At 47.5% G+C, this 27,950-nt stretch overlaps 2 protein-coding genes across 24 annotated transcripts in view; one reads left to right on the top strand and one right to left on the bottom strand.

The window, feature by feature from the left end:
- The window catches only part of EYA2 (EYA transcriptional coactivator and phosphatase 2), a 171,529-nt gene extending 166,903 nt beyond the window's left edge, over window positions 1-4,626 (top strand). For 2 of the 3 annotated variants that reach the window (XM_057703678.1, XM_057703677.1), the window contains one exon: window positions 3,846-3,926. In XM_057703678.1, coding sequence (XP_057559661.1) covers window positions 3,846-3,926 — 81 coding nt within the window. Of the gene's footprint in view, window positions 1-3,845 lie in introns of all 3 variants that reach the window. The other variant, XM_057703676.1, reaches the window with a different exon arrangement.
- Window positions 4,627-17,831: 13,205 nt separating this feature from the next.
- Window positions 17,832-27,950, bottom strand: part of ZMYND8 (zinc finger MYND-type containing 8) — a 114,635-nt gene continuing 104,516 nt past the window's right edge. For 11 of the 21 annotated variants that reach the window (XM_057701263.1, XM_057701274.1, XM_057701277.1 and 8 more), the window contains 4 exons: window positions 26,847-27,004; window positions 25,630-25,696; window positions 21,363-21,446; window positions 17,853-19,530 (listed from right to left, as the gene is read on the bottom strand). In XM_057701263.1, coding sequence (XP_057557246.1) covers window positions 19,391-19,530; window positions 21,363-21,446; window positions 25,630-25,696; window positions 26,847-27,004 — 449 coding nt within the window. In that variant the 3' untranslated portion in view covers window positions 17,853-19,390. Of the gene's footprint in view, window positions 19,531-20,453; window positions 20,508-21,362; window positions 21,447-25,629; window positions 25,697-26,846; window positions 27,005-27,950 lie in introns of all 21 variants that reach the window. The other 10 variants (XM_057701271.1, XM_057701278.1, XM_057701275.1 and 7 more) reach the window with 3 other exon arrangements.

The following is a 27,950-nucleotide window of genomic DNA, read 5'->3' as shown; positions in this document are numbered from 1 at the left end:
AAAGCTGTGTGATTAGTACTCCCCAGGGCCAGGGGAGGAGGGAAGACTAAATCCACCTTCAGAAATCAGAGGAGGTTCTCTCTCCTGGGGAGCCAGCAGGAAAAGAAAATAAGAACGCCAGTTGTCACATAACATGAAAGCTCACCCAAATCTCTTGTTCGCTCAGAGTCCACAGGAGAAGCACGTTGCTAAGACCCAGCTGCGGGTGTGGATGGGGTGGTCTCCAGCGGGGACTGGGGAGCCCAGGTTCTGTAGAGTTTGTGTTGCCGGAGATGCCAGACAGCAGCTTAAACAGTGGAGAGCTTTCTTCATCTCTTATTAGCTGCCCAGACAACTGGGACAGCACCAGGGACCCAGGCCTCTTCTGTCTTGTTGCTCTGCCAGTCCCAGTACTGCTCTTTCCACGAAGTCCAAGACACAGCTCCTCGCCACCCCCACATCCGCACTCCAGCCACCAGGAAGAAAAAGGGGAAGGACTCCTCTTCCCTTTAAGGCACAGCTGACATAGGTCGACATCACTGCTGCTCAAACCCCATTGGCCAGACTTGAGTCACGTGATCACGCCTTGCCACAAAGGTAGCTGGGAGATGTAGCCTTTATGCTCAGCTACCACGTGCCTTGCCAAAAAAAAAAAAAAGCATTTTCTGAGAGAGAAGGGGAGAACAGGTGTTGGGAGCCAGCTGGCAGTCTCTGTCACATCTGGCATGTGACAGGGCTGTAACTGGCACCCTACCTAACCCCAGGCCTTAACCACTACTCTGTTAACTGACGTCATCCTTTTATTTACTCCTCCAACCCCCACCCTGCAAAGTGGGTACCATTCCACTTCATTTTATAGAGGATGTGTTTGAGACTCAGAGAGGTTAATTAATTTACCTAAGGTCACACAGCTGGTACATGCAAACTGCTGTGAGTTTTGCTCCAGACACCTGGCAGGAAAGAGGTGGACTTAGGAGTTTCAGACACTGTCGGTCCACACCCCTGAGCTGGTCAGAAGAGAACGGAGCCCACCAAAGAAGACTGGGGCACACACCTCCATACACCAAGCTCCCCTAAAACCCCCGCCAGTGTCTGAAACAGCAGCCCCAGCCCACTAGTGAGCAACACTGTGTGCCAGCAGCTCTCCTGGCCTGATGGATGGGACTCATTAGCCCAGGCCGCTGGACACCTGAGCAGTGTGAAATATGGCGACAGGACAAGGGGCTTCAACTGTTTCAGCTGACAGTGTTGTTAATATCTCCATTTTAGTGGGTCATTTGTCTCCCCTTCTCCACAAGTGATAAATCCACCTGCGCTCTGGAGCCACCAGGCCTGGGAGGGAGGCGGTTGAGACCGTCTCTCCCCTTTTGCTCATTTCCTCCCAGAAAAAAGAATTACACTCTTTAAGGAGGGACTGGATTGGCCAGGCAGCGACCAGCATCCATCTTTGCAGAGAATGAAAGGCTTGGCCAGGGCAAGGAGAGGGTTGGGGAGCTGAAAGGCATTGAAGAGATGGCACCTGTTGCCTGTGATGGATAGTTTTCTGCTTCCTTTGGGCAAAAGAGAAAAAGATGTGTCCATTGAGGGCTTTGCTTGAGAAATTCACCTTCCCTCTTTTTCTCCCTCCCTTCCTCTTTTATTCTTTCCACTGTGTGCCAGGAGCCATGCAAGGCAGCAGTGAACATGCCTTTCCAAGCCTGAACCCTCCTCACAGCCTTTGCATTTGCTGTGTCTTCAGCCTCAACTGCCTCTCCCAACATTTGCAGGGCTCCCTCCTTTGTGTTCTCTGGGGTCTGCTTAAATGTCACCCCCCCGAGAAAGGCCTTCCCTGACCCAGCCGTGAAAAGTGCAGAGCCCGCAGAGGCAAAAAAGGGTTTGTTGTGCTCCTGGAACCAAAAGGACACCTGTGTAGTTTCTACCCTGTGGGTATGTGATCTCATGGGGCAGCAGAACCACCACAAGAACTCGGGGCATCCATGCGTTCATCAGATACCCTCTGTTCACTCAGTAAATGATTGAAGGCCAATAACTGTCTTGAGGAGGCTCAGTATCTTTTAGCTGCAGGTGGCAAAAAACCTATGTAATGAAGACTTAAACACTTGCTCACCTGACAAGATTAGAAGTAGGAACTAACACAACATTGTAAAGCAACTATAATCCAATTTAAAAAAAAAAATTAGAAGTAGGTGTATCCTAGGTTGTTTCAGTGGGTCTAAAAATTCAACAAGCATCCCTTCCCATCATTTTTCTCTACCTTTCTAACCATCTTTGGCTTTTTCTTTTCTGATAGTTTGCCTTATGATCTCAAAACAGCTGCCACAGCTCCAGGCATCACCTACAAACATGTAAACATCCAAATAAAAAGGGGAAGTAAGGAGGAAGGAGTTCTCAGGTGTCTTTCTCTAATCATGAAGGAAAACCTTTCCCAGAAATCCCCAGCCAACTTCCTCATTGGCTTTAACAGGTCACGAGTCAGAAGAATACAGGACAAATCCCTAGCAAACAAGGCTGGGGTTGTCATAGCTTCTTTAGACAATCATAACTCATCCCTTACCTCTGGGGCACAGCGCTGCCAAATCCAGAGTTCTGGAAGTAGGGAGAAGGGAGGATGGCTCTTGAATAGGTAACAACTTTAGCCAATAATTAAATTTTCCAGTGATATTCATGCAGTCAGATTTTTTTCTCTGAAGTCAGACAAGATCTCTCTGTGCCTTAGTCTCCTCATCTATAAAATAAGATAAACATAGTATACAGCAAGTATTATCCCCATTTTACAGACAAGCACCAAAGCATTATCACCTAAGGTCACCCAGCTAATGATGGTAGGACAGAGCTTTGCAAAGGGCACTCAAACATTTAACCCTCACGCTGTAGAAGTATTGCACAAATTTCTCTCTCCACATGAGTGGTTTCTTTCCATAATCAACCTAGCACTTCTTTTACACAAATTACAACTTTTGCTGTATCTGCATGCTGCCTGTACTGTTACCTATTTAACGTTTCCCTTTCAATCAACTCATGTTTAAAATTGAAAACTTGACAGCATGACAATAACACAGAGCAAGCATCAGCTGCTGTAAAGAAAAGGAAAAGATAAAAGACTCTCTGGGACCAGACCTATCTGTTCAAGTGGAGATTGGTGAGTGTTAGGGAGAGGCTGAAGACAGTAGCATCTAGTTCAAGACTTTCTATCTGAAGTACAGGATTGAGAACACATTTTTAAGATGGAATAGCTTTCTCGCTGTGTGATTTAATTCCATGTCAGCGCACCGCCTAAGACCATGCTGGTCCCAACAGAGGGCAGAGGGTCAAACAGTCCACATGCCAGACAGTGCAGGATAAGCCAATCAGAACAGGCTCAGAAGGGGTGGGGGGATGAATTGGGAGATTAGGATTGACATATATACACTACTAGGTATAAAATATCAATAGGTAACTAATGAGAACCTACTATTTATTTAGCAGAGGGAGCTCTACTCAGTGCTCTGTGGTGACCTAAATGGGAAGCAAATCCAAAAAAGCGGGGATAAATGTATACGTATAGCTGATTCACTTCGCTGTACAGCAGAAACTAACACAACATTGTAAAGCAACTGTAGTCCAATAAAAAGTAATTAAAAATAAATTTTTTAAGACATTTTTAAAAAAACAGTCTCAGAAGGAACAGAAAGGATGCCCAGACCTGTGGGTACCAACCACGTAGGGCTCCACCAATGATATTCTATGCTCCTGGTCTGGGAAATGCCCACGTGCTACACTGACTCAGGGTAACTTCTCCTAAGGCTCTAACCATGGGCGTGGGATTCAGGGGGCTGTGGGAGATGCCAGGCAGAGCCATAACCGTGTCCTGGTGTTCTGTGTTCCAGCACAACATGCCTTTCTGGCGGATATCCTGCCACGCGGACCTGGAGGCACTGAGGCACGCTCTGGAGCTGGAGTATTTATAGCAGAACCTGCAGCCTCGCCACCTGCCATCAGAGATGCAGCCCACCCGCCCAGGCCCCTGGTTTTCCCCACCTCCCCCGCCAGATGCTGCACACCGGGCAGGGTCCCTCCAGCCAAGAGGACGTGTCCAGTGACCATCTCAGAAGCTGTCCTTTTAGTCCCAACTCAGGTCCTGAGAAACAGAACATCCAACAGTGGCTTTGGAATATTTAACTTTGGGGGAAAGGGCTGGCTCGGAGTCCAGACATCTCTGCAAGACTCATAGAACAAAAGCAAGTAATTGCTGATTTGGGGGAGGGCTGGTGATGAGGAGGGGATAGGCTCCTTTTTTTTTTTCCACTTTAATTTATGGACTAATCTCATTACTCCGGTATTATGCTCTTGTACCTGTGTTGTTGGTTTCCTTAGCTGTTGGTTGTTTTCTCAGCTGACATGTGGGGTGGTGCACAGTTCTAATTTAGGCCTCTCTGCTCCGAGTTGTGCTTTGGGGGCACAATCATTCTTTGAACATAGTGAGGGAGGCGATTCGGGGCTGTGGGGAAGACTGTTGCTTATTTTTGTTTTTAAGGACCTAACCTGACATCATGTGGACAGTGCACGTGCCTTATGCTGCCATCTTGTTTTCTAGAAAGAAGGGGCCCTGGGGAGAAGGCGGTACTTTGTGATGGAAAAAGGCATTAAATAAAACCACGTTTACATTTTGAAGTGGGGTAGAGTGTCACTACTTTATTACCACTTGAGGCTTCCAAATGTGTTAGTTTTTTCCCAAACCTTTACAGTTACAAATGTATAAAATCCAATTCAAACTGGCTTAAGCCAAAAAAAAAAGAAAATTGTCTCCAGGAACTTTGAGTGATATCTGTCTTCAGGCATGGTTAGATCCAGGTGATCAAGTGACCTTCTCTTACATGGTTTTACTTCTCAGGCAGGATCTTCCCTATGTGGCAAAGATGGCTCCAAGACTCTTTCAGCAAAACCATACCAGCAGAAGGGGAGCACTTCCTGCACAGGGGTTCTTGCAAAAGCCCCAGTATTGTGTCTCATTGGCCAAACCTGAGTCATGAGCTATCCATGGAGCTGGATAGGGTTCAATTGCTCATGAGCAGAAAGTTAGGGAGAGCTGGTCTCCCAAAGGAGGAATCGATGAGCTGCTACTAAAAGAATTGGGGAAAATGGGGGTTAGGATGGAAAATAGAACTGACCTCCATGCCAATGGTAGGACTTTATTTTCCAGTGATGAGCCAAGAATCCAGTGTAGGGAACAGGGAGGGACACCTGGAGAAGTTCCAAGGACATCTTGAGCTCTGTTGCTGCCCACAGAGTTCCAAGCAGGGCCTGGATCCATTTGACTGGATGCTAAGCATAAGATAGGCTTCTCCCTCTATTCATGTTGGTGACATCCAGGGTAATTCATTGGCTGGCATCAATGTCAGTGGAGATGAGAGATGACTTGATGTTTGGAGTCTCAGAGCTAGAATCTGATAGGTATAAAGCCATCACCAAGGGTAAGACAGACTCCCCCACTAGACTCTGAGCTTCCTAGGGACAAGTGCTGTTGGTTTCATCCCTGTATACCCCAGAATCAAGCATGGAGTGATGTTCTTGGAATCAGTCCACAGAGTGGATGCTGACATAAATTGGAATCCCATTATAGATGAGGTGGAAGAAAGGATGAAAGTATAATTGGAATCATAGTCAGGTAATTGGCTGGGTGAATGGATATTTGTAAAAATGGATGAATAGATGTTTAAACAGTCGGGGGTGGGGGTGATGGATGGATGGTTAGGTGATTGGATGTTTGAGTGATCTGAAGGTGGATGGCTAGCTCAGTGATGGGAGAATGGGTGGATAAATGGATGGATGACTGTGGGGATGACTAGATGGATGGTTATATGGATTGTGAGTGGGTGGATGATTAGAGGGATGACTGAACTGATGACCGAATGGTTGTATAGTGAGATGAATGGGTGGATGGTTGTTTGCATGAGTGAATGGTTGCATGGTTTTATGGAAAGATGGCTAGATGGTTAAGTGGGTGAATGAGTGGCTAAATGAATGGATGGATGTTTGAATGAGTAGTTGAATGGATGATTGATAGTAATACTGTGATGGTTGGATAAATGAGTGCAAGAATGGTGTAATGGTTAGATGAATGGGTGGTTAAATGAAGGTAAAGAATCCCTAGAGTTAGTTGCCTAAAACATGTGGGTCAGCCTCGCTATTTTCTGCCTACTTAGATTTCTTCTAATGAGCGGAGTTTTACTGAATGAATTAACTTCTGACTGGAGTAGAGAAAGAGACTGGAGCAGAGCCACCCAGGGAGTCAGCCACGTGAACACTCCTGGATCCTCCCTGTCTTCCAATTCTTTGGTACCCTGGCCACTCAGGCACCCAATTGTAATCATGCGCTATCCACCCCTCCCTTCCTGCTGCCATCATAACCTGCTGTCAGGAAAAATTCTGTTTAGAGTTTTAAAAAGAGTAAATTACTTATAAAAAAGAAATTTGATTTTAATAGGCTTCCATTAGAGGCACTAATAGTAGAGTCCCAGCTGTCCACACAGGAAGAGATTTGGGGTGAAACAGACAGACCTGCCCCTTAATCCTGAAATTAACTGCCTAGGTGATCAATTACTTTTCTGTCGTGATAACTAAATGTTGAAGGCTGCTGCTGACAGTCCACAGTCTGTAAGGTAAGTACTTTATTCTGAATTCTAGATGACTCGATGCTGTCAGTGGACAAGGACAATGTCTTTCTCATTATGTAACAGAGATGGCAATTAATGAATGTTGGATGATGGATGGATGGATGGATGATGGATGGTAGATGGATGGACAGATGGTGGATGGATGGATATGTGGATGGATGATGGATGGTAGATGGATAGATGGACGGTGGATGGGTGGGTGGATGGATGGATGGTGGATGGGTGGATGGATGATGGATGATAGAGGGATGGATGGATGGTAGGTGGTAGGTGGATGGATGGATGGATGGATGGATGGATGGATGGATGGATGGATGGATAGCTAAGATTCAGGTCCCAGGATGTTTGCCTTCACTGTTTCCCCAGCAGTATCTTGCTGCTCTCTAGAACACTCTTAGAAGTAGAGTAACTGGACTGTGCAGCACCCCCAAGCAAAAGCTCTTGGCCTCCCTGAAAGTTGAGCGTGACTCCAGAACTTCCTGGCCAGCTCAGCAGAACGATAGAGAACCAAAGGAGTCTTCAGGTCAACCTCTGGCACTGAAGGTATTTTCCTGTCAAGGGATTTAGAAGTCAGGGAGCTACCATTGGGATTTTTCAGTTGCAAATAGCATAAATACGATCAAAGTGGCTTAAAACACAGAAGTCTTTGGCTTACTTGACAGGTTCAGGAATGTGTGATCTCAGACCCCATCACCAGCACCACCCCAAATGCAGAATTCAAGATGTGTCTTTAAATTTTTTAAAATTCAGTCTCTTTCTCTCTATCCATGGACTCTGTTTCCTCTAATTTGGCTTCATTTGTAGGCAATAATCCACATGCTTGGAGTAGAAGCTGTGGTGGGAGTGATTCAACAAAGGTTTCCATTGATAAAGCATTGCTTAATTCTTAAAAGGATAATTGCTTAGGAAAGATAGGTTAAAATTATTATGTGAATTTAAAATGTCCTTATGGGTTATTTTGAGTTGGTTCTTCCTTAGTTATTTGCAGCCAAAAGCATCTCAACTTATATAGCACATCATAAGTAGTGTTATTAGTATTGTTATATCACATGGGCTCAGATTTCTACTCAGGAAATCAATCATTCATGTTACCAACAAGTGGAGCAGTCATTTTTTTCATCAGATATTACTTGAGCATCTACAATGCACTGGCAGTGTCCCAGGCACAACAGACACATATTTGAATAAGACATTGTCCTTACAAAAAATAATAATAAATTTGACCACCTTAAAAAACTTCTTGGACTTCCCTGGTGGTGCAGTGGTTAAGAATCCACCTGCCAATACAGGGGACACAGGTTCAATGTCAGATCCAGGGAGATCCCACATGCCACGGAGCAACCAAGTCCATGTGCCACAACTACTGAGCCTACACGCCACAACTACAGAAGCCCACACACCCTAGAGCCCATGTGCCACAACTACTGAGCCCGTGTGCTGCAATTACTGAAGCCCACGCACCTAGAGCCTGTGCTCCACAACAAGAGAAGCCACCACAATGAGAAGCCCACACACCGCAACAAAGAGTAGCCCCTGCTTGGCACAACTAAAGAAAGCCTGAGTGTGGCAACAAAGACCCAAATCAACCAAAAAAAAAAAAAAAAAGCTTATTAAAAGACATAAGTATAGACAAAAAACAAATTGAAATTCAAATCACAGACATGAGCAAGAGTTAATCCCCCTTAATATGTAAAAAGCTCTTAGAAATAAATAGTAGGCCAACAACCCAAATAAAAAATGGTCGAAGGCCATGAACAGACATTTTATATATTTTTTTAAAATACAACTGTTTCTGGGACTTCCTATGTGGCACAGTGGTTAAGAATCCACCTGCCAATGCAGGGGAGATGGGTTTGAGCCCTGCTCTAGGAAGATCCCACATGCTGCAGAGCAACTAAGCCTGTGTGCCACAACTACCGATCCTGTGCTCTAGAGACCTCAAGCCACAACTACTGAGCCCATGTGTGACAACTACTGAAGTCTGCATGCCTAGAGCCCGTGCTCTGCAATGAGAAGCCACTGCAATGAGAAACCCGTCCATCGCAATGAAGAGTAGCCCCCACTCACCACAACTAGAGAAAGCCTGTGCACAGCCACAAAGACCTAATGCAGCCAATAAAAATTAAGAAATAAATTTTAAAAAAATACAACTGGTTCTTGGGCTTCCCTGATGCCACAGTGGTTAAGAATCCTCCTGCCAATGCAAGGGACACAGGTTCGATCCCTGGCCCAGGAAGATCCCACATGACACGGAGCAATTAAGCCCATGTACCGCAACTACTGATCCTGTGTTCTAGAGCCCTCAAGCCACAACTACTGAGCCCACATGCCGCAACTACTGAAGCCCATGTGCCTAAAGCCTGTGCTCTGCAACAAGGGAAGCCACCGCAATGAGAAACCTGCGCACCACAATGACGAGTAGCCCCCACTCGCCACAACTAGAGAAAACCTGCGCGCAGCCACAAAGACCCAATGCAGCCAAAAATAAAATAATAAATCTTTAAAAAAAAATACAACTGGTTCTTAAACTTATAAAAAGATGCCCAAGCTCACTCATAATAAGAGAAATGCAAATACATTGCGATACCATTTTTCACATCAGACTGACAAAAATTTGAAAGTTTTATGGCTCAGTACTGGTGGAGCTGTGGGGCTTCAATGAAGCACTGCTCGTGGAAACTGAAATTGGCACAACTCCTAAGGAGGGAAAGTTGGCGATGATTATCCAGTTTATAAGTTTGACCCAGTAATTCCACTTCTGAGAATCTATCTACAGATCTATTTATGTAAGTATGAAAATTCTGAACAACACTGTTTGTAACAGCAAAGAATGAAAACAACCCAAATATCCATCAGTGGTGGACTGATTGAATGGAAATATATATACACAGTGGAATATTATGCAGCCATAAAAAGGAACAAGACAAGTCCCTATGGGTCAATTTGGAACGATCTAAACTTACCACTAAGTGAAAAAGAACAATTGTAGAACAGTGTGTGTCACATGCCACCTTTTGTGTAAAAAGGGAGAAAAACAAATATTTGCAAAAAGAAACTTTGGAAGGATATATGGGACAATAAAACAATGACCACTAGAGGGCTATCAGACACATGGATGACAAATGGGAGAGTGCTGTATTCATACACTGACCTTTGTGAATGGATTACTGTAAGAACGTGGCATCACTCACCCTTTCCCTCTGGGCCTCATGGTGCTTGTGCAAAGGCTGACGAATACTGTTCTGGAACTCAGGTGACCTCGTTCTTGCTCCATCCCAGGAAGCCTCACCCCCGCTGAGCCACCATTGCCAAAAGTAGGATCTCAGTGGTCTGTGTCAGGGTGGCTGTACTACGTCCATTCCTCTGCTCTGCTGGTGAAGCAAAGGTCTCCCACTTACCAGGCACTCTTCTTGGCTTCTGGAAGCAGAGGTGAAAACACAGAGGCGTCCAGACCCTCGTGAACCTGAGGTCACAGGTTTGCTCTCCTGCCTGAGCCACAACCCAAGTCCCCTTCCAAGAGCCGCCAGGAGGTCAGGAGAGATAGGGCTGTGGGACGCTCAGCGGGGAAAGGAAGGTGGGCCTTGGAGGCCTAAGTCAGCCAGCTTCAAAGGGGGTCCTGAGAATATCCTTTGGAACAAGATCACAGTATCCATCCAGTAAAACATTCAGGGTCCAAAACCAGCCCCTGGGCTTGTCCAGGAGTAAACACGGAGGGTCCTTTTCTTGAGTGAGATTTTGGATTTCAGAATACACAGCAAAGCGAGATTGTGGATTTCAGAATGTCAACGGTGGGGGCTGCTTTCCTCCCCAGACACTGGCTGAGCCCAGAAGGAAACATTTGGGATGATGCAGTGCAACTGGAACAGCGTGGGGGCACCGTGGACAGTCTGGTCACCTCTGAGGAAGGGACATCTGAGCTCAGATCTGGATGATGAGAAAAGCTGGGGAAAACATTCCAGGGAGAACTTCCAGGCAAGCAAATCTACCAAGCTGTAGGGAAAAAAAGGCCAGAGTGGCTGGAGGACATAGGCCAGGTCAAGGCCAGGCCAGATCTGGTCGGACCCTTTTGGCTGTGGATTTTTTATTTCGTTGGGGTTTGGATTTTATTCCAAATCCAATGAGAAGACACCAGAGAGTTACAAGCAGGAGAGGGGCATATTCTGGCTTATATTTTTAAAAATCACCGTGGCTGCTGCAGGGGGAATGGTTTAGAGGGGGAAGGACAGAGGCAGCACATCCGGTCAAAAACAACTGCTCATGGGATTTCTCATGAACTTGAGGATATTTTCTCATTTTAAAACCTACACAGAGTTTACTGCACCAAGCTCAAGTGTGCAGAATGATGTGTTTTTACACATGATTACACTTGGGTAACCACCCCCCAGATCAGGATGGATGACGTCTCCTGGTCCCCAAAAGGGGCCCCATGGTCCTTCGCAGCCTCTACCCGCCTCCCACCACTCTTCTGATTTCTGTCACCCAGACCTACAAGTTCCTGTAAGCAGGACCATACGGAATGCAGCCTGGTTTCTTCACTCACAGTGATCTTGAGATGCTTCTAGGCTGTTGTCTGGATCAATAGTTCATTCTGGGTAAAGGAGAATTTGAGTCAAGAGAGCGGGGCCATTCTCTCTCTAGCACTGTCAGCCCCGGGGATGATGCCAGCTCAGTGCCTGAGAAGCTGTGCTCGCCAGTGACCACCAGAGGGCAATGTGACCCCGCCACTGGCCCAAGCTGCCTGCAGACGCCACCCAAAGTCAGGCCTGGAAACAACACTGCAAGGATTCCGGAAGCATCTCCTTAGGGCCATGCCCTTGCTTCAGGGATTGCTTCCCTGGAATTGTAGCACCATCGACGATGTGTTCAGGCCCAAGAGTCAAGGATTAATTGACCTGCTGTGGCCACCGTGCTGGCCTCAAGAGCCATCAGCAGCCACACGGCAGGAAAGCACCTCTTTCTGCAATGAGCCCAACCTTGAAAGTCAGCTGCTCTGATGCTTAACAATACCATTGTCGTGACAGTTTAAATTGTTTGACAAAATGTTGGGATTTCTCTTTATATCCAGAAATTAATTCAAGGATGGTGGACAAGCCAGCTCCAGCCAAATACTGATGTTAAAATTCAATTATTAAGTATTTGGCCACAGATGAGTATTTGGTGAACTCTGGCTGCAGGGGAGAGGTGTCTCTTTGCCCTTGCAGCCCGCTCCCCACTCCACAGGTATCAGGACCGCAGAGGCTCTGCCTTCCTCTCTCTCCCGGCCCTTGGATCCTACTGGCCACCTGCTGTGGTTGAATGAGGAGCTTCACACACAAGCCCGGCTTCTAACACTTATTAAACACCTACTGTGTCCCAGGCACTAGGCTAAGCCCTTGACCTGCATTAGCTCTTTTCATCCCCACGACCACGCCAGGCACTGTCTGGAGAGGAGGGACAGCAGGTGGGTAAGACGTGGGCCTGGGGTCAAATCCCAGCTCTTCCTTTTACTGTCAGTGGGAACTTCACCGCTCTGAACCTCAGCTTTCTCAGCTGTAAAATGGGGGTGACAGAACCCACCTCACAGATTTGTTGCCAGCACTGAATGCATTCAAACATGAACAACACTTTTTGTTTGAAAGTCAATTTTTTGGTCACTTACTGTGGGGACAATAAGAAATCCATATGATATCAAGACCCAGTCTAACATAGATATATGTGTGTGCATATAAACACAGGTGGATGTATATTGTGTGTATAACTAAAATGTTTCCCGAAGCAATGCTGACCTATAATACTATGATGCATCCCATTATTTTCCATCCTGTTCTGTTTTTGTTTTAAATGATGCAGGTCATAATCCACTAGATCGATTCCATGACTCCCTGTTTGGAAAATACTGGTTTAGAAAAAGGCTGGGCAAACCATGTTGTTTTTCAGAAGTCCCATTTTACAGAGGGGGGAAACTGAGGCCCAGAGAGTGTTGTGGCTTGCCTGTGACCTCACAGCCAGGAGGCTGGCAGAGCCCAGACTCTAACCCAGGATCTCCAACTCTCAAACAAAGGCTCTTCAGCACGAGATGCAAACTGGTGGCTCACAGGCCAGATCCGGCCCATAGATAACTTTGATTGGTCTCTCTTTCACAATATGTTTTCAAAATTTGATCCAACTATATAAAACTTGGGAGACATAACTCAAAATCTAAATTTTCAACTTCTCCCAAAAAGAAAAAAAAAGAAAAAGAGCCACCTGGCAACACGGGGCCTGCGTTGCACGTGATCAGCAAGAGCCACACTGCAGCTGCCCCTCTGAGCTGCTGCACGCTGCCTTCCAGGCTCACCTGTTTGCCACAGTCTCCACCGCGCCCCACTGTGTCCCTGACACTGAGGCCAAGCGTCAGTTGTCATTTATCACCACACATGCCAGCTGGTTTTTTCATAGTGGAGAAATATTTTTCTATCAAAAAAGGAAAAACGAAAACTAAACTGAAGAGACTACATGTTTCAAGGGGAAAACAATAGATGCACAAATCTCTTCTCACAAATTTAAATACAAAGAAAACATGTCTATGTCAACTTTATCCCCCAACCTGTTTCACTGATTTCTATTCCCTGACTTGTCCGGGAAGCAGAGTCTGCAAGCCCCATCTAAACCACAACCCTTTATCTACCTTCATCTCTTTGGTTCACAGCTGTGTCGCCAGCACCTGACACTGCTTAGCCAAGAAAAGGAGCCTAATTAAGAATGAATGAAAGGATGAATAAATGGCTTTTATACAAAAGCTTCTCCAATATTAACAAATATATGGGGACTTCCCTGGTGGTCCAGTGGTTATGACTCCGCGCTTCAACTGCAGGGGGCCCAGGTTCAATCCCCGGCCCAGGAACTAAGACTTTGCATGCCATGCTGCACGGCCAAGAAAAACTAAACAAAACAAAAAAAAAACCACACAAATATACGGTAATGGCTAGGAGCAGGCATTTTTTGGTCATTAGACGGCTCAAGTCCCACTTCTACCACTAACTAGCTGTGTGACCTCAGGCAGCTTCCTCAGTCTCTCTGGGCCTGATATCCTCAGCTGCAAAACGCAGGTTATTAAGGTGCCACATACATAAATGATCAGGAACATGAAAGATGCTGAATAATTCCCTTCTCCTTCATCAAGATGAACTAAAGTCAGTACTCAATTGTGTTAACAAGCCATCTGGTGCCCAACTGGCCTGGCCTTGGATTATCTGCTGGGCCAGGGAGGCAACAGTTTCCCGTTAACATCACACCCCGAAAAGAGAGCCCTGGGCCAGATGGCAAAGCCAAGGGTTTGATTCCCAGGCACATCTCTGGATGAGAACTGGCTTTTTCAACATCCAACCATTCCTCCTGCTGCTCACCTTCCTGGATTGAAGAGGCTGGAAAGCTGAAAATTTGATTTCCCATACTCCCTTGCAGCCAGGGGTCTGAAGCACTTAAGGGCCCACCAACCAGCTCTGTCCACAAGACACCTGTACTTGTGCTGAGTTAAGACATTCGAAAGGGCTGGGCACGGGGCACCAGCCTGCAGGTGCAGACCAGGGCAAACTGGGCACGAGTCTGGCCCCAGAAGCTAGCACATCTGCTCAACTCAGCAGTGAGGCCTCCTGCTCCTGCAGCAGCACTTGCTCCCCTGGAGCCCAGTCCTGCGCTGTGGCTTCCTCAGCCCTCCCTGTGATTCTGTAAATACTCATAATGGTGTCAGCCACACCCAGTCAAGGAAGCAGCTAGATCTGGCCCATGTGTTTGGGGTAAGTAATTTATTATGAGAATTATACCTTATACGTTCGCTGTGGGAGGAGGTAGGGAAGTGAGGTCTGAAAAGGGACTTCCGGAGCCACCACCCAAGCCATCTGAGAGGCCGTGGGGTCCGTCTAGCCACCAAAGTGAGGCTGCAGAGAGACACTAGTAGAGAAACGGATGAGGAACCATTACCTCTGCAGCCCAGCGTCCAGGGACAGGCCAGGTGCTGATGCCGGGAGTCAGGAGGAAGACCCGGATGCAGCCTGCAGGACAGCGAGGACACGCCGGAGCCCGCTGGCATGTCTGCAGCTATTTGTCACCACATCAAACCGCAGCAACCGTGCAAGAGTAGAGGCTGCAGCTTCCCTTCTGCCTTCAAACTCTCACCCCAGTTGCTCTTCCGTTAATTGGAACTTGGAACCCTTCAAAGAAAGGGATTCTGGGAAATGTAGTCCCAGCCTAGCCAAGTTGACACAGCCGAGTACAGACCAGTGAGCTTACTAAATCCTTCTGCTTTAACTAGCTGGGTGAATTCTGCTCTGAAAAACTGACCTAAAAGAGACTTTGGACAATTCCGCAGTGGGTACGTGCCAACATTTTTGTGAACTCAACGCCTTTTGTTTGAATTTCCCACCTTATGAATCTGTACCAGCAGCCTGAAAATCACTTTCCCAGCTTCCCTTGCAGTTAGAATGTAAGCATGTGACCTAGACTCAACCAATCAACCAATCAGATATACCCATTTGGTACCCGTCTCAGCCAATCAAATACATCCAGATGATACTTAGACTCAATCAGATACACCCACGTGGAGCCTAGGCTTAGCCAATTCAGATACACCTACAGGTGAAAGCAATGGAAGTGGATTCTGATGTGTGGAATTCAATCTAGCAGGAGGCGGAAGGGACATAACCAGTGTCACCGGTGAGAGCTGCAGCATCTGAGCCCAGCTGCAGTGACAGGAAGGTCCTGCAATGTAATCTGTGCATTGTTCATGGCTCTCTCTCCAGCCCTCCCTTCCAAAGATCTGCGAGTCACTTAATATCCTTTAATAAATTCCTTTCCTGCTCAAATTACCTAGCGTGGACTCTTGTTTGCAACTAAAAACTTGATTCACCTCTAAATTCATGTAACCATCAAGTCTCAGTTTCCCAACCTAGACCAAGAGCAATACCCACCCCATGGGCAGGGAGTCGGGGAAAGGCATTTTGTACACTTACCACGGTGCCACAGACTCTGGGGCAGTGTCACCTGAGGGATCACTGCGCTGGCTTGTGAGACAAGCAGACTGATGGGAATCCTGGCTCTGGCTCTGACTGACCTGTTGTGCACCCTTGGGCAGTTCACTTTCCTCATCTGGAGAATGGGACTGTGATCAGTGCCTGCTTCATGGAGTTAGTATGAAGATCAAAAGATTCCAGCACAGAGCAATCCCTCAGCACACAGCTCAGCATGGGGGACGTACCCACACCCATGATGCGGGGAGGCATGAGTGATCTCTGTCTTGCCGGATTAAAGAAAATGAGTAGTAACATATAGGTGGTGTCCTGATGTACCCTGATATGAAGGTGGTCTGTGAATGTGGAAGTTTAGAAAACACTTGTAATGTTCAAAACACAACCCTGACTACACTTAAATCATACACTTAAAAATGGTTAAAAGGGCAAACTTTGTTACATATATTTAACCACAATTCTTAAAAATTAATAATGTAATATACCAAAAGTCATTGAATTATGTTCTTTAAATGGATAGATTTATGGCATATGAATTGTATCTCTAAAGCTGTTTTAAAAAAAAAAAAACAAAACCGCCCTGGCTTCCCATCTCCTTTGGGGCATAATTCAACCCCTGACCTCTTTCCCACTCTGATCTCATCAGCCCCACCCCACCCAACATCCCTCATTCTGGCCTCACTGCCTTCCTCCTCTTTCTGGAAGATGCCAGCCCCACCTCAGGGCTTTTATATTTGCTTTTCCTTCTACCTGGAATGTTCTTCCAACCAGGTTAGAGGCTTTGTACGCTGGCTGCCCATCAGGATCACCTGAGGAGCTTTACAAAGCCCTACCTCGGAGAGTCAGATGTCACTACTTGGGGAAGGAGGCTGGTGTCTGGTTTGTTGTTTTAAATCTTCTCAGGTGCTTCTAACATTCAGCCAGCGTTAAGAAATCGCTGCCTTAGAACACTCAGTCCCCACCACGTTTAGGTTTCAACTCAAAGGCCAGCTCCTCCGAGAGGTTGTCCCCAATCATACCATTTACTTCCCCTCCGTTTTCTGCTTATTTATCTTCAGTAAGTCTACTGTACCTAGGATTCTATCACGGGCATATCTGACTGCTTCCCAGGGAGAATGACAGATGGATGAGGACAGAGGCTGTGTCTCCAGTGCTTGGCTCACACTGATGCTCGATACACAGCTGTTGCCAGAATGAACCTCCACCAGTCCCCCTTGGTCCAGCACAGGCTCTAGGGGACTGCAGTTCTGCACGGGGGCCACCAGGTGGCGAGAGTGCCTGACTGCATTAAAGGTCACTCCTAGACCCACCTGCCCAGTGCCCAGCCATTGTTGAGAGAGAGGAGCAAGGACCCCAGCAAACAGCACAGTGTCCTTCTTCTCCTCCTCATTCCCAGACTCAAAGCCACTGGGCCATGAAAACACTCCGACCAGACTAAAGTCAGAGGGAGAAGGCCCCACTGCCTTATCTGGAACCTTCAAGTCCTTACCCTCTTACCTGGCCACTCACCTAGCCCTGGATGCAGTTGCTTGGGTTGACTCCCATGGGTCCCCTCACACAGCTCATGACTCGCACATGAGGGACCTGCAGGCCAGTGTCTGCATACAACCTGAACATCCATCAACTGAAGGCTGTGACACACACTGTCACCTTCTACGTGACAGGCTCCCACACCCGCAAAGAGGAACGAAGGAGCTCCTGTCAGGTCCTTCTTAAACCAGTCCCATTTTGTCTCTTTCACTGCACTGGCCAGTCATGGCCTGGGGGGCCACATCCAGTCCATTCCCTGCTTTGGTCCAGCTGTGAGCTGAGAAGTGTTTATATGTTTACATAAGTGGAAAAAAAAATCAAAATAATTTTGTGACACATGAAGATGAAATGACCAAGGTGTGCCTGGGCAGAGCCAAGGTCACACGATGACCATGGAACTCCTAGGAGCTCAGGCCCCCATCTTGGCCACAAAAAGCCAATTCACTCCCCTCCCATGTTTTTCCAAGACTGATCCAGGATCTCCCTTCTGTTCTACATCTGTCAGTAAATTCCCAAGAACTGGACTTTCCGGAAAGCACCCACTAGGGGCCCTTATTTGTAATGTGCCCGCCACCCATGGAGAGGTTGTTCCTAACCTCTCGTGGCCCTGTCTCCTGTGTCTGGTTGTGCAAACCTGACACGGCCATCCTGACCAAATGGAAAACTGCAAATTCGAGGACGACCAAGCCATTTTTCCAAAACAGTTTAATTAAAAAAAGGTGAAGAACCTGAAAAAATTGGGGGGTGAGGGGGAACCCAAAGAAGCATACCGTGTGAGTCCACTGGCTCAGTCACAAAGAAACACCATCATCAAAAAAGATATTTAAGTTTAATACAAATCTTATACAAAGAAAATGTGAAAAAATACTTCCATATGCTAAAAGCAATTATGCTTCACAAATAAGGCCAGCTAGGCTATTTTTTTTTTGACAACTGCAATTCACAAATGTTCTTTCTCTCCTGTTTTCTTCTAATACTCTCTTTTTATTTCTTCTCTAATATGGGTAACTAGCTGGAAACTGTACAGTTCGCATCCTCTTAACAATGAAGAGAAAAGGAAACGAGACTAAAATATACAACAGAATGTACTGGAATGATATCGTACAATTAATTTTTCTCATATACATACATCATCTTTTTGCTTTGTTCAATGCTTCTTGTTTTACACAACATACAAAATGGTACTACAGCATACGTAGTGTAACAGACAGCACGGCGGTGTCCTGCTTCCTCTCACACTGCCTTTGTTTCATGCTGACATAAACAACGGAAAACTCCATCATATAAATAATACATACATGCTTCATCCCAGACTCAAATGTCCTCCGCGTGCGTCTTGCCTTTGACTTCTCGCTTCCGCAAAGCACAGCTGTCTCTTACCAAGTGGGTGTGCGTGTCTTTAAAGGAACCACAAAGCAAAGAAAGATCTCTCTTTGTTTCAGAGCTTCCGACTTGAATGCTTTCTAAGTTCTTCCCTTCTGCAACTGAGCTGAGTGGGGCTTGTTTCTAGTTGATCTTCTGTAAACAAGGACGTTGGGTTTTTTTCCCTTTTATAGTAGAGTCATCATGGAAATTACATAAAATAAACGAGCTCCTCCACGTGTCCTTCTGGTCCAGAGAGCTTGCCTTTCATAACATGATAATGTAGTATTTGAAAGGGGCCAATGGTTGGATGTGACGTGCCCACGACAGCACTGAATCTGTGCTGCAAATTCCTGATCCCAATGTGCTGTGTACAGATGCACGAATGGAAACTGCTCATTTTCCCCCAGGCCTCCCAGGATGAGGACCTGTTGCCACGGCGACCCCTGCGCCCTCTCCGTACCACTGTGACAGATGGACTGGCTGACCATCCTTCTCCAACATCCAAACATTCTTTTTGTTGTTGGGTGTGGTGTTTTTTTTAATCGTTTCTCTCTCTCTCTCTTTTTTTATAAGTTAAAGTCAATACAAATATAAAAAGGGGAAGGTACTCTAGGCTCGATGACATCCACAAACTGTACATTACTTACATCTAAAGCATAGGTTTCACGTGGGTGGAACAGTCCTCAGTCAAGGCTAATGCTGGACGTGACGTAGTGTGGGCTGCCCTCCGTGCCAGGGGCAAAGGCCGAGTCCGAATGGCTGGCATCCTCCAGTCTGAGGGTTACAGTTCTGTCTCACATTTCTTTGCTGTTTATGCTTTTCCTGGTGTCCGGTTTTTTTGTTTTCCTCCATGGCGTGGGTGGCTTGTGTCCCAAAGTGTCCCTAGTCCCAGAAGGTGTCCAGCCGAGACTCTTTCGGGATGAGGCTCTTCGAACTGGTGCTGGCGCTGTGCTCAGAGCGGGCCGACCCTCGTTTCTCATCGCTGCCGCTCCAGCAACTGGATTTACTGCTCCGGGAATGGTCTGGGGGTGGGGAGCCAACGGGAAGGGACGTTTAGCATTCCTGCCCAGCTCCAGTGAAGCAGAACCATCCCTCTGCGTGACCTGCGCCTGCTCCCTGGGACGCCACCTTCCCCTCCCAACTCCACACAACAGAGATGGTCAAAATCCTGCCAACCATTTCCTGCCTGGAATCTGTGGGTCTGTGGAGCACATAGGCAGAACTTACTTTTCTAGGATTTAACAAGAGCTGATTGGAAAAACAGGAGGGTGTCGTGATCATCAGAGAGAATAAAGATGAGTGGGGAAAGGTACTAAATTATCGAGGAAGGTACTTCTTCTGTGGTACCTGGGACCAGGCACCCTTCTTCCATGATGACACCAAGCACTCCATGCCCTTGTGTCCAACCTGGGCCACTAAAAAAGTGGCATTCGATCTACTTACTTCTGTTAATGGAGTTTCTTTTACCAGTTTACAGGCAACCCGAAAAACAGACTTCTAACCAAACCAAGGAAGAAGAGTGAGGACCAGCTGGGCTTAATGGGTAAGACCCACTGGCTCCCAGTAAGGACAATCTTAAGGGTCACTGAAGGATGCAAGAACCAGAGTAAGACCTAAGGATGCGTGCACCACAAGGAGCTACACTGTGGTTGAGCAAGATATTGAGGACATTGAAGGAATAGCCAAATGAGGTGTCTGTTCACTGTGAGACGGCCCAGGTCTGCAGGCTAAGCAGGATGGCTGAGTCTAAGAGACCCACCAGCACATCACTAAGACCCCTCACATCTTAGATCATTTACCAAGTTGAGACAGACTGGGACAAAACTTTCTTTTTAACTTCTTGAGGTGGGGTGATAATACTTGATTGAAAGAGGTCAGCTGTCAAAGCTTAGAGACAGAATCGGAGTGAGGGAACAAGGGACCATAGCATCGCCTAGGGGGTGACCTTTCTTATCGCCTTGTGATACGGCAGGCATGTGTGTGGTCCTCCGGTCTGTTTCTGGAAGATAAGTAGTGAAGAGAATGATGAGGCTCTCCCAAGTAGTCACTCAGGAGAGACCTCTTCTTAGTCACGTGCATCTGTGACCAAAAGGGAGCAGTACTGTGGTGGGCAGAGCTGGGGTCCAGGGTGGCGCTGTCTTACGGCTCCTGAGTCCACTTGCCCTTACGTGCTCTTCCCTACTGGGGACGCCTACACCGTCAGTTCTCTGGGCAGTGATACAGCCGGGCATCACCACACACAGAAAATCCTTCAACAATGCAGTCAAGCCACATGGAGTCTCCCCAGCTCTGCTGAAGGCAGAGACCACCTGGGCCACTTAGAAGAAATGGGAACAGGGTTGAGCTGAGCACAGAAGCTGCATCCCAGGGCCAGGCTGGCCATCCAAGTGTACCCGCAGAGCCTGACTCCGCCCAGGGACAGGACACGGTTCGGCCAATCACCGTGGAGGACAATGGGTGTCAGTCTAGGACCTTTTATGAAAAGAGTGAGGAGGAAGTCCCCTTCAGGAAGCCAGACCAGGGAACTCCCTGGCGGTCCAGTGGTTAGGACTCCACGCTCTCACTGCTGAGGGTGTGGGTTCAATCCCTGGTCAGGGAACTAAGATCCCACAAGCTGCATGGTATGGCCCAAAACAAACAAACAAATAAACAAAAACCTCATTTCCTACTGCAGTTTTCGATGGCCACCAGAGACACAGCTAAGAAGAAACAAGGCAAAAGCAAGACCCATCACTTAGGAGAACAGGAGAAGACACGCCCACAAAGAAAAACATACACAGACACACACAAAACAAGCCTTCCGCATGCCGGGAAGAGTTCCCCAGCAGCTTGTGTGAGGCGGGGTCATACTTACACTTCTGGGCTGGGTAGCTGGGGTGCGGCTGGTGATCTGTGGTGCTTGGGGCAGAGGCAGGCTGCTTGTCACACCTGTTGCTAACTGAAGAGATAGCACAGGCAGCCTCAGAGTCTGGCAGAGAGCTCGAGTCCACACAACCCCAAGCCTCGCTATTCTGCTCAGCAACAGGCGACTGGTCTTAGCACTGGATGGCTGCTTCGTCAATGTTACCCTTTTCCAACTTAATGCATTCACAGGAGACTAAGGCGTTTAAAAATGCATATTAGGGACCTTCCTGGTGGCGTGGTGGTTGAGAATCCACCTGCCAATGCAGAGGACACAGGTTGCATCCCTGGTCCGGGAAGATCCCACATGCCACGGAGCAACTAAGCCCCTGAGCCACAACTACTGAGCCTGTGCTCTAGAGCCTGCGAGCCACAACTACTGAGCCCGTGTGCCACAACTACTGAAGTCCACACACCTAGAGCCTGTGCTCCACAATAAAAGAAGCTACCGAAATGAGAAGCCCGCGCACCACAACACACAGTAGCCCCTGCTCGCTGCAACTAAAGCCCCCACGCAGCAACAAAGACCCAATGCAGCCCCCCAAAAATATTTAATTAATTTTTAAAAATACATATTAAACCATGAACAGGATCACGGGACACAGCACGGCATCACAGGTGGGAAATATGGCATACAAAGACATAAACGCAACTACAGAAAGCCACAAATTCTCAGAATTTTGAAAGCAAAATTCCATGAACCACTAGCTCTGCCAAGAGCTTAATTCAGCCAGGGAAAGGGGAGGCGCCAGCACCACAGTTAGGTAGAAGGCTCCACCCAAGGAATCCAGATTATTCAGGGCAAGTAATCACTAATCTGATGGCAGAACAGGGAAGAGAGGGCAACGGAGGTGTGTGTGGTGAAAAGGATGAAGGAAGGGGCTACAAACAAGACATCAGCGGGCCACTCCTCAGCCATGATGGGAGGACACCAGAAAATAACATCTGAGATGGAAGAGTCCAAAATGTGTGATAGGAAAAGTGTCTCAATAAAATAACTGTCATGGGGAAGAATTTGGCAGGGAAATCACTGAAGATATGACAAAGGGAAAGAAAAGAAACAGAACTCCAGGGGAAACTAAGGCTATACAAAGACGGAAATGTGATCACAGTACACTACTGGACTCTGCAACAAATGGCACAATCAGAACAACGGAAACGCAGATTACTGTATGTCAACTTTTTAGACTCCGCCAACAGCCGTAAGTGAGAAGACCTAACTGAAGTTACAGAACAGAATGCACATGTTCTCCACCTCGATGATGGGAAAGTCAAAGCAGGACGATGGAAAGTTTGGATGTGATGGGGTAGGAGAGGTGAGGGAGAAGATGGGCACCAAGAGGGGGACGAGAGACTGTCTCTAGCTGATAGAACAAGAACTAAGGAGTGTTTTATTTGACCAAGGTAACCCACAGAGCACATCAAACAGTGACGTAAGTGGTCTGGGAGGAAGGGGAGAAGACAGGTGATAAAAGACCCCAATTCTCATCGTTTAAAGCCAGACATCAACAAGCACCATCTAGAGATAAAGTCCAGAAGTAGAAGTATGGGGAAACACGTTGTTTACTTCATCTACAAATGAGAAGGTAAGTATCAATACCAGATTCACCCAAGATAGTCACGGAGACTGGGACTAGGAATTATTTTTCCCTGTACAATTTCAGTTTCTTTAACTCCAGTCATCCCTCGATGTCAGGGATGAAACAGGGGACTGCTTCCAGGACCCACCATGAATACTGAACTCTATGGATACTTAAGTCTCATGGTCAGCCCTCCACGTCCACGTGCACGGATTCAACCAACAGCAGGTTGAGCTGCACTTTATTTACTATGGAAAAAAATCTACGTATACGTGGACCCGCGCAGTTCAAACCTGTGTTGTTCTAGGGTCACTGGATATGCATGCATTGGTTTAAAATCTTAAAACGAAGAGACAAGTGAACACCAGAGGCCCACGCCCACCCTAAGGAAGCTCCTCCCTCCCACTAACCCTTCCTCCCTCCCAACTAGACCTTCATCAGAACCAGCTTAGTTCCAGAAGCCTATAAAGAGCTCAGGAATCTCAATGTTCTATAAAGCCCACTTTTCTCCACAAGGTTCCGTCTACACTGTCAGCAGGCAGCGAGCGCTAGCAGAAGCTATTAGATGTAAGGGATCAGAAAACGAGCTGGTCTGTCTGCTTTGACACAACCATCAGCCAGACTGCTTTGGTGAGTAAACAGGGGAAAATGAGAAACCTTGAGCTCGCTGTCCTGACCCAGCCTCCAGGGACCTCCAGCTCAGTTCCCGTCTGCTCACACTCTAGGATAACACGGCAGCACTGCCTGATAAATGCTTTCTCCTCAGTTTCTGACAATTCAGGATCTTTCCCTCCCTCCCCCCCGCCCCCTCTCCCTCCCCTCCCCCCCAGTCATTAGACTCCTCGGGACAATTTTCTCCCCACCCCTCCTCACCCCCCAGCACCAGATCACCAGCATCTTCCAGGCTCCCTGCCTCCTCTTTCCAACCTCCCTTTCTACCCGCTGACACCAGGATGCTTCAGGTCGGGGTCAGCCAACGACGGCCCACGGGCCAAATCCAGCCCAGTGCCTGTTTCTCCAAGTACAGGTTCACGGGAGCACAGGCCCACCCATCTCTTTGTGTGTCCTCTATGGCTGCTTTCATCCAACAACAGCAGAGACAAGAAGTTCTGACAGAGACCATGCAGCCATCAAAGCTTAAAATATTTACTCTCTGGTCCTTTACAGAAAGTCTACCAACCCCTGGGCTAGGTAACACCTCATTCACTTCAGAACTGGGAGGTGATGCGTCTCCCAGCTGCCTTCCTGCACACAAGCCTCTCTGTCCCACCAGATTCCATACTCGCGTGGCATCACTAATCTTCCCAAGGCCCGTTAATCTACGTGGAATGCACCACTTTGCTGCTCCAAAACCTCAACAGCACCCCCCGTCGGCAGCAGTGTTTCCAACGTGAACCCTTCTCACGCCACCTCTGCATGCTGACACATCCACTCAGTTCCTGTTTTTATTTTAAACTCATTTTCAACTTAAGCCAAACAAAAACTCTTATATCATCACTAAAAGCAAGAAAGCAATACTGCCTGCCACACGCAGAAGGCAACTCTACAGACGGACATGATGCAAACTAAATTGTAGTAGGAAATTCTAGGTGGGTGCCCTGCTGCTGGAGTCTAAATTCTGCGCTTTGTTAAAAAGACAGATATCAAAAGACAAAGAAGACATCAGAGAGATGAAGAAGACACCTTAGCACCAAACTGAACTTGTTCTCAGAGATGCAACCAGACGACGAAAGGGGAAGTGAGAAGCGAGTTTTCTCAAAAGGTGGTTCAATCGTACTTAATGCCAAGTTCATACTCTCCATGAAGTCAGCTTGTACCACTCCCCCAGTGCACTCTGAACCTGAATCCCACTTTCCAGCCCCTTAGGGTGGCTGGAGAAGGTTTCCCGAACAAGGGACATCACTTCCTCCTCGAGGCACTAGAAGAAAATGTTTGGTTTTCAGCTGAAGAGAATGACCCGGTAGAGAGAAAGATCCTAGAGCTGAAGGACCTTGAATTAAGCAGAACTGTCCTCACTGAGGACGCCTTCTTTGAACCCTTCCGGAATGCCCTAAAACTGGTTTAGGAGGGTGCAGGGGGAAGACCCGTTGGGCTAGAAAAGAGGACAGCTCAAACTCCACAGAAGGGGAAAAGCAGCGTCAGACAATCCAATCCCCCAAAACAGCCTACCAGGTTATCCCTCCAGCGGCAAGAGTTTTACAGAAAGATCACCTACCTAAAAATTTTCTTTTTTTTGCTCAAGTACCTTCATCCACTAAATGCAGGCATTGGGACCTCAGGGATAGTTTCACACAGTTTCATTTCCTGTGGTTATTTCTCTGAGGGCAGAAGAACTGCCCAACCCAAATGCATCTTCTTCAGCACCCCGGGTCAGCAACAGGACCCTATGTCCTTGACGTGGAACCCCAAGAAACCAAACAAATACAGGTAAATCCAGATCTGTTTGGAGGCGTGCCTGAAAGCCGCCTTGTCCAGCCACCCCCTCACCCCCGATGACCCGCCCAGGGCACCCCCAGGGATCCCAAAGGACCCACGGTTTGAAAACCACTGCCCTAAACCCTTCAGGTTCTCCCTGAGGACAGCTGCCCTCTGCCCGTGTGGACAGTGAGAGCACCATTCACCCACCAGGGGGCAACATACCAGAGCCTTGGTTGGAGCCTAAGAGGATGGAAGAGGGCGTCTCCCTGGAGCCAGAAAGGTCGAGGGTCTAGAAATACAAAAAGAGAGAGATGCAGGCAAGGCACTGGGGCCAGTGCAGCCCCCCAGGGAAATCCAGGGATCCGAGGGGGTGCTCGTTACGGTCCCTTCAGCACCTTCGTGCCCTGTGCCTGGAGTGCTCAGGCAGGGGAGGCCAGGTCAGCGGTGTGGCCCTACCCCTGGTGCCCTTTCCTGCCCCGTCTCCCTGAATGAACAGGCGAGCACACCGCCCGGGAGGCGCCTCACTCCACTCTAGAGCCACAGCTAAGAGCACGGTTTCTTCAACTGCCCTCTCTGACGTACCCACCCTCCAGATTTTTGCCATATCCAAAAAGGAAGTACAGCCATCCCTCGGTACCCGAGGTGGAATGGTTCCAGGCGCCTCTGAGGATACCCAAATCCACAGATGCTCGAGCCCTTGTATAAAATAGCCTAGTACAATGAATACAGGCGGCCCTCTGTATCCAAGGGTTTCGCATCCAACCAAAAGCAGATGGAATTTTGGTTGGTTGCATCCACGGATGAGAAACCCACAGATATGGAGGGCTGACTGTATATTACAGCAAATTCTATCAATTCACTTTTATTTCACGTTAACCTCCTACTAGGCAATAATATCAATGAAATCAAAGGGTTTTGACTGCTGGGATGACTTGGTTTTTTTCCTAATATCCATGAAATAAGTACATAATGACTACAAATGTAAACAACGCTCAATGTGACACCTAAAATAATGTTTGCGTACAATCCATGTTACAAATACCACACACTGCGAAAGCAGGAGGTGGAATCTTCGTGTCCAATGACAGCCACCAGCCACCTGTGACTAATTGTATTTAAATTAATCGTAATTCAATAAAATTTAAAATCCAGGTCCTCGGTCACACTAGCCACGGTTCAAGTGCTCAACAGCCACATGTGGCTAGTGGCTCCCATACTGGGCAGAGCAGATACAGAACATTCCATCATCGCAGAAGGGCCTATGGACAACACTGCCCTAAACAAAACACCTGGTGAAAAGAAGCCCCGCTAAGACTGTCACCACCACCTGCAGCCTGATGACAGACAAACCTCCTAAGCACAGGACGCGCAGAGGTGGCAGGCACAGGGACGGGTCTGAGACTCTGCTTGGCCCAAAGGCGTGTGGGATGGACACTCACCGAGCCACTGTCCTTGCTTTTCTCAGCTGGTGTCTCCTTCTCTTTCGAGGCGCTGGTTTCCGGAGGGGCTGCCTGCGTGCTGGAGGAGGTCCCCTGGGATGACTTGTTTAGTGTTTCTGTGTTCACCTCGGGGTCTGCTTCCTGCTGAGGGGCGGTAGCTGAGGGCAAAGAGGGACAGAAGCCACATATAAGCCGAGTGTGGCGGCTCCCAGGCCCACCGGGAGCCCCGCTCCACGCAAACCACCACGGGTAAGAGACGCAGCTGCCACCCAGGCCCACCCAGGGCACAAGCGCAGGCCTAGAGTGGCCAAGACCAAAGTTTCCCAGATGCGGGAATTCCAGACTGTGCGTGCAAATGTGTTCATTTTTAAGAGTCTGTGATTCAAGTTTTATTAAATCATTCTGGAGACAAAAGCACGTCCGTGGAACAGCCTGTAAACTGCTGCTCTAATTGCTCATTTCATCATTTCTAATTTTAGACCAATTTTCACCCCATGCACTTGCTTTCACCCTGTAACAGCAGAGTTGAGTGGTTCTGACAGACCACATGGGCCACAAATCCTAAAATATTTACTCTCTGGACCTTCATAAAAAAAGCTTACCAAACCCTGCTCCAGAGCTGCTCAAACTCGGGTCATCCATGTACTTGTAACACCTTTGAAAACTTTGCCAATCCGTAAATATCCTCCCTTGTCATGTTACTTATGTTATTTGTATTTAAATAAATTCTTTGAGGGCTTCCTAGGTGGCACAGTGGTTAAGAATCTGCCTGCCAGTGCAGAGGACACAGGTTCGATCCCTGCTCCAGGAAGATCCCACATGCCGTGGAGCAACTGAGCCCGTGTGCCGAAATAATAAATAAATAAATAAATAAATAAATTCTTTGAAATGGAGACTTTAAATTCTATGCATAGAAATCTAATACTGGCCATAAATAAATGCTAACTGTAGACTATCACTAATAAAGATTATTAATAAATCCTAACTAGACAGTGTTTTCTGCTGGTATCTCCTGGCCTGGGATCTGCTTGCTCTGTATTAGAGATTTCAAAGACAGATTTGTTCCAAACCAACACTTCCTTCACTTGAGAACTGGGCCTCCTT

The sequence above is a fragment of the Hippopotamus amphibius genome, chromosome 12 (assembly GCF_030028045.1).
Source record: "Hippopotamus amphibius kiboko isolate mHipAmp2 chromosome 12, mHipAmp2.hap2, whole genome shotgun sequence".
Lineage (NCBI taxonomy): Eukaryota > Metazoa > Chordata > Mammalia > Artiodactyla > Hippopotamidae > Hippopotamus > Hippopotamus amphibius.
Note: the sequence above shows the minus strand (reverse complement) of the source record. Positions and strands in the feature narration are given on the sequence as shown.